Genomic DNA, 6030 nt, shown 5'->3' with positions numbered 1-6030 from the left:
AAAAAAAAAAAAAAAAAAAAGCAAAAAAGAAGGAATGAAAGGCAAGAGAGAAAAAAAAACAGTAAGCCATGAGAAATTTATGAGATGGAAACACTCACTTGCAGTGATAAGAGGAAGTATCAGCCTCTAGGTCATCCTTGTCAATATTAACTACCTACAATGTAAGCATTGCTAGACAGTCATTACCTACGACAGCAAATTGATATGAACAAGCAAATTGTGCAACAAAGATTAAGCATAAGGAACAAAGACGTGCTCTTGTTTGAAGAATGAAGACCACAACACAATGGGTGGGGATTAAACAAAAGTTAATATGTGAAAATTTTCTTATGCATACTGCAATTCTCAAATAAAGAAACAAAATTCAAAGTCATAATCATAACGAAAACATATTTTTCCATGATTCCATAGTTCGTGACCAAGGCTATAGAGTATATCCTAAACCAAATAAATATATAATTGAGAGATCGAACATTTTATCCAACTAAGATTTATTTACAAAAAAGTACATCTATCCTAGAGAGGGGGAGACATTTGTTCAGATAATAGAGTTAAGAAAAGTACTACATTGTAACATTACTTTGCTGAATCCACATGACTACAATTGATCATAACGCCTGCAAGTTCTAAGTGGTACTATAAAACATTTCAGACCTTAATTCAAGTTTCTAACACGTATGTAGACTTGTTCCGGATTCACAAAGCATCCAGCTTGAGCACTAAAAACCAGAATATTGCAAGTTTATTATTTGTCTATTAGTGTCACCACACTGATATCACATATCAGACACATAAGAAAGCAAGGATAATTTAGACATTCTTCAAAGACCAAAAGAAATTAATGTACCTGCTGAACCTCATGTGGATCAAGGTAAAAGGCATTTTCATCTTGAACACCCACGATGTATGTTGAAGCACCAGCTTTCCCCCCCAAGATCCCGAGACTTTGGGGAAAGGTAAATGTTGCTCGTAATGATGGGATGTACCTTCAGAAGTTGCATAAATATGTTGAGCTTAAATTTCTAAGCTCCAATTTCTAATAGTCAAACTATAAATATAACATGTAGGTCTCCATATTAGTCAAGCGAGCCTGCTATATTATAGCAAACAAGCGAGCAAACACACAAAATACATCATTATGACAATCAATAAAAGTTTATAACATGAATAAAGATTTCAAGACCTTTATTAAGACTTGGTAAACGGTGTTCGGAAATTGGCAATCTGACCAAACAGGTCATGGCTGCTAGGGCAAGGGACCATGAAGTGAATAACCATCAACGTTTTTGTTATCATGGCTTATAAATTGGACATAAATAGAATTTTTGTTGATATGAACATGGATTTAAAGGCATGAGCAGTTGCCTAATGCAGGGAGAGATGCTATGATGCAGAGTTAGAAAATAACATCATCCACTAAATTGCATTCCCGTTTATATTTTGAAACAAAATTGTTTGAGAATAATGGAAATAGGAGAGTCAAACCGCTAAGGGTTATGTCCAATGGAAATCTCTCATTCTGCTTCTTAATCCAGTGCTAAAATGGTTTTCAAATTGCTTCAGACAGTCGTCCTCAAACTACACGTCTTTTCACAAGAATAAGAGAGATTAGGCTCCAATAATATTGGTAGGCAAGAGTGACAATCTCAACCAACAGATAGAAGAGATTGACAACTAAGCCCATCACAGATCAAAGCAATTGTATCAAGCTCATAATGAATCCCTATTCACCTCAACATCAGGAGAAACAATCGATCCTGCAGAAGTTCTCAACCCTAATTTGACCCTTTCAATGGCACAATAAATTTGCTTGACCAAATTTCCCATCAGAATCAGCATATGTTTAAAAGAAAGCAACAAATAAAAAGGAAGAGAAAAGAATAAAAAAGACATAAGAGGAAATGGGGAACTCACATGTGATTGGAAGGATGCAAAACACCCTTCTCTATATGCATAAAAAATCCTTGGGTATGGGCCTCATGTCCCCCTTTATAAACCTTTTTCCAATTAAGGGAATGCAAATTCTTTACCCATTGCCATCCCTTTTCCTATATGATTCCATCATACCAAACAGCCTGAATTTCATCCGATCCTTTGTTACAAGTGATAGGTGCTTTAAACACATACAAGTAATAGTGGAAGGCAATTAAAAACTGACAACACCAAGGTGAATTGACCTCTCTTAGCGATTAGAATGTTCCCCCATTTTTTGGATTTCCAGCTGCATTTTGAACACGAGGGTCTCCCAAAAGGTCAAGTATTTCACCATTTCCAGTTTTTACCAAGGGGGGGAACGAACCTAGATAGTTGGGGGCAATGTGCTTAGAGCAGGGTATGAAATTGTCCCTTCTTTAATTTCCTACCCAAAAGATTAATGGCAGTAGCCATAATTTTGTTCAGATCCAATCTTAAAACGAAGGCAAGCCAAAAAACTTGACCAAAATTGATATGTTGCAATGAATGTCTCATCTTCAGCAATTTAACAAGCTTACCGGTTGATTTTCGTCTGGTTAAAGCCACATTTCCTATAAACGTGGTATCACAATTACATTTCCCACTAAATCTTGGGTTTTAGCCTCGTCCATAAGCAACAAACATCTTCACATTTCATTTTTCCAACTTTCTTATCACAAAATCCAATTTAATAATAGACATAAAATCTTCCCCACCCTTCCTTGCAAATCCTCCCATCATGAAGCAATGCTAGACTTAAAAGAACTCAGTACAGCCACAATTTCCAAACCTATAGGTTCAAATTTTACAACTTATTACCAAAACATTCAATTTTCAACAAAACTGCCAGCATGGAGATGCAAAACTAATAACTAGGGAAAAACTATAGCCTCTAAAAGCACAACACCTAGAACAAGAATTCTATTTCATTGTTATTAAAATCAGTAATGAAGCCCAAAGTATTAATAAAAAAAACAAAAGAAAAACAAGGCCTGTAAACAACTATAACATACCTTGGATTGATTTTTTCAAGTCCAAGAACCAAAGGAACTAATAACAGAATGGGAGTCCAATCAAGTTGGCCTTTAGAAAACTGAAAACAATGTCTTGACGCAACGTCAATGCATAAAACCGGAGCACCACCTCTCTCTCCATCTTCGTCTCCAGAAACAATGTAAATGGCCATTGGAAGTTGCTGGTCTTGGGGAGTAGGAGTCTCCCTCTTTAAGCGGACTAGAGTCTCCCATGACCTACATATGGCATATGGTCCCACCCATGACCCAGCAGCAAGGTCATAGGGCCTTCCTGCCTGAAGAAGATTATGGATCGAAAATGCTGACGTTTCCGAGTCACCAAAAAGATGCAAAATTTCAACATATTCTTTGTCCAGTGGCTGCAAATTAAAGCCAATTAGGTTTATTGCTAGATTTGTTTCTGAAATAAACCAGTATGTCAAATAAATCTTCCAGTCTCATCACACCATACAGCCAATACCTTCTGTGAAGTCTTTCTCCAAGATCTTCCTAATCTATGAAAAAGTAATGCCTGTAGATAATATGGAGATTAATAGAAGAAGACAACAACAGAATACCTTTATGGAAAACCTCAAAACCAAAATAAACAAGGTCACTACAAGTAAATAAATAAAAATAAGACACCAGAACTGAGATACAAAAATAAATGAAGTATGAACACCTGAGCAACAAGCATTTGGCTGCTTCTAAGCATGCAACCCCAATTTACATCACTGGTGTATTTTGAGTCTTGAATACCATTAAAACCTATAAATGGAGAGGCAAAATATAAGTTAACCGCAAGTTGTCCAGGAAAAATTATGCAAGCTTATGACATAAGTATAACTAAAAGAAGGCATATTTCTTGAAACCTTTACGATAGGTCATCAGAATTCTAGATGAAAAGTCTAGCTCAAATCCTGCTACACTGTCACTAGTAACTGCATCATCAGAAGCCTGATCTTGGGAAATTTTATGGCACACACCGAGGAGCCATATATCACCACCAGAGCTATAAACACCACTCCTGCGAGAACCCAGTATGCGCTCTTGTATTCTCCTCATTGAGCCACTGGTCATAACTCTTCTTACAGTTGTCCAGACATTGTGTCGAGAATGAACTGCCTTCTTTTCACTGACAGAGGACTCCTTGTTATGTTCAAAGACTGAAAAAGTAGATGTAAAGAAGCCTGACCATAAGGAGGCTTTGGAGGATATATGATTTCTAGACCCTAACGTGGGACAAATAGATTGCTGACTTCTATCTACAATATCAGTTACACTTTCAGAAGAGCATGTTGAATTTAGATCTTTCCCCCTTCCCATGAAAATCCTTCATTACCTAGTAAACAAAGAGAGACAAAGGGAATACATCCAATAGGAATGAAGTTAGTTTAAAAAAAAACTCACCAGTCAAAGTTAATATAGAGATAAGAAGAAATAAAAGGGCGAGCCTTTTATAGGCAAAAAAAGGCGAGTTTCTAATAAAGAAGAAAATAAGGATCCTCGAAAAAGCACATGGAATGAAAATACACTACAAAAGAACACGTAAAAGAAAACGCAGGACGAGGGATGATATATTTAATGCCTATATCTACATACCCGGTAAAAGTTGCAAGAGAAAAAACTACAAAATTCATTCATAAAGTGTGTACTAACAAGTGACTAAGAAAACAAAAATGAAAGTACTTTGTATTTCATTTCATTCCCCTTCAAATGAACGATCAATCATGAGTGTCAAGCCATTTTGGCTTTGTAGCTTTGGAACTTTTTAAAGACCTAACAAGACAAAAATAGCTCCAACAAAAGAATAACACCGACAGGATAATCACAAATTATCTTAAACATATTCGTCCAAATTGAGGCATCAAACCTGGCGAATAACTAAGAAAAAAAAAACAGCATAATGATTCACCAAAAACAAACCCTCATTGACAGATATTTGACGATCAACATAAACAAAGTATTATTGAACTCTCAACTTCCATTTTGATGAAGGCCGATTAAGAGTTATCTTATAAAAATAGCTGCAATCAATAAATATAAATAGACAAAACCAAAAAGAAGAATCAGAATGGAATGCGTTAAGCAAGACCATGATTGGTTAAAGCGTTTTCCAAGTTTACCACAATGATTTCTGGTTTTCAAAGTCGCGTGCTCATGACAAAGTTAATTATGACAAGTGATAACATGATATCCCTGTCAAAGGCTTGGCCAAGACAGTAGATGGCGAGAATTTGGTAGAGCTACGAGGGTAAGATGGGCTGACTCCAAGATTAAAACTGCGAAGTCATGAACGGACCACTGAAAGCGAACAAACCCATTCGAACTTGCAGAAAATAAGAGGCGGTGATCAGAGAGATGAAGAAAACCCCAAGTAGCCAAAATATGAGAGAAATCGAGAGAACAAAGAACGGAAGACCAATTCGCCACAGAAACAAGAACAATCAGATACATAAAAAAAACAAACCTACTCAAAGGCGTTAAAATCCAGCATCCTCTATTCGGCGAGAGAGACTCCGAGGAAGAAGCAATCAAAGTTGGAATTCTATTTCAAATAATGGGCTCCCAATTTCACAAACTTGTGAGGCTTCAACCGCGAGCGATCAAGAATTGATTGTAGTTGCGTAGGCGATGAGGTTCCAAGAAGATAAAAACTGGGTTCGATCGACGTCAAAGAGGGAACAAGGATTGGTTCTTGGAGCTCTTTCTTTCCTTTCAGGTGAGCTTCGAGTTGGAATGAGTTGTCGCTGAGCTGAGTTTGGGCTCTAGCACTTGGGCTGCTCAGCGGGCTATCTGATGATCCAACAAAACTGAATACAATTTCTTTTATTTAATGATATATATATATATATAGCGTATGGTTGAAAATTTAAACTCTAATGAACAACTTTTTAGTTTCATGGTATATCGCCTTACACCAATTAATTATGGTTAGCTTCAAATTTAGTTTTTAATTAATATGATATAATTTGTGGCATGGCTTGCCACATCTAAAATATGCTCTAAGCACATTCCTTCATGCTTATGCTTGTAGTTTGGGGATTCTACTCTACTAGACTAT

At 36.5% G+C, this 6030-nt stretch overlaps 1 protein-coding gene across 6 annotated transcripts in view; it reads right to left on the bottom strand.

Annotated features, from left to right (window-relative positions):
- Positions 1-5765, bottom strand: part of LOC111436439 (cysteine protease ATG4-like) — a 7505-nt gene extending 1740 nt beyond the window's left edge. For 2 of the 6 annotated variants that reach the window (XM_023074215.1, XM_023074220.1), the window contains exons 1-8: positions 5437-5760; positions 5093-5295; positions 3839-4308; positions 3649-3734; positions 3448-3498; positions 2967-3346; positions 848-986; positions 99-154 (exon numbers count right to left, since the gene is read on the bottom strand). In XM_023074215.1, coding sequence (XP_022929983.1) covers positions 99-154; positions 848-986; positions 2967-3346; positions 3448-3498; positions 3649-3734; positions 3839-4292 — 1166 coding nt within the window. In that variant the 5' untranslated portion in view covers positions 4293-4308; positions 5093-5295; positions 5437-5760. Of the gene's footprint in view, positions 1-98; positions 155-654; positions 720-847; positions 987-2966; positions 3347-3447; positions 3499-3648; positions 3735-3838; positions 4309-5092; positions 5296-5436 lie in introns of all 6 variants that reach the window. The other 4 variants (XR_002709243.1, XM_023074218.1, XM_023074216.1 and 1 more) reach the window with 4 other exon arrangements.
- Between the last annotated feature and the right edge of the window lie 265 nt (positions 5766-6030).

This window comes from Cucurbita moschata, unplaced genomic scaffold (assembly GCF_002738365.1).
Source record: "Cucurbita moschata cultivar Rifu unplaced genomic scaffold, Cmos_1.0 Cmo_Scf00054, whole genome shotgun sequence".
Classification (NCBI taxonomy): Eukaryota; Viridiplantae; Streptophyta; class Magnoliopsida; order Cucurbitales; family Cucurbitaceae; genus Cucurbita; species Cucurbita moschata.
Note: the sequence above shows the minus strand (reverse complement) of the source record. Positions and strands in the feature narration are given on the sequence as shown.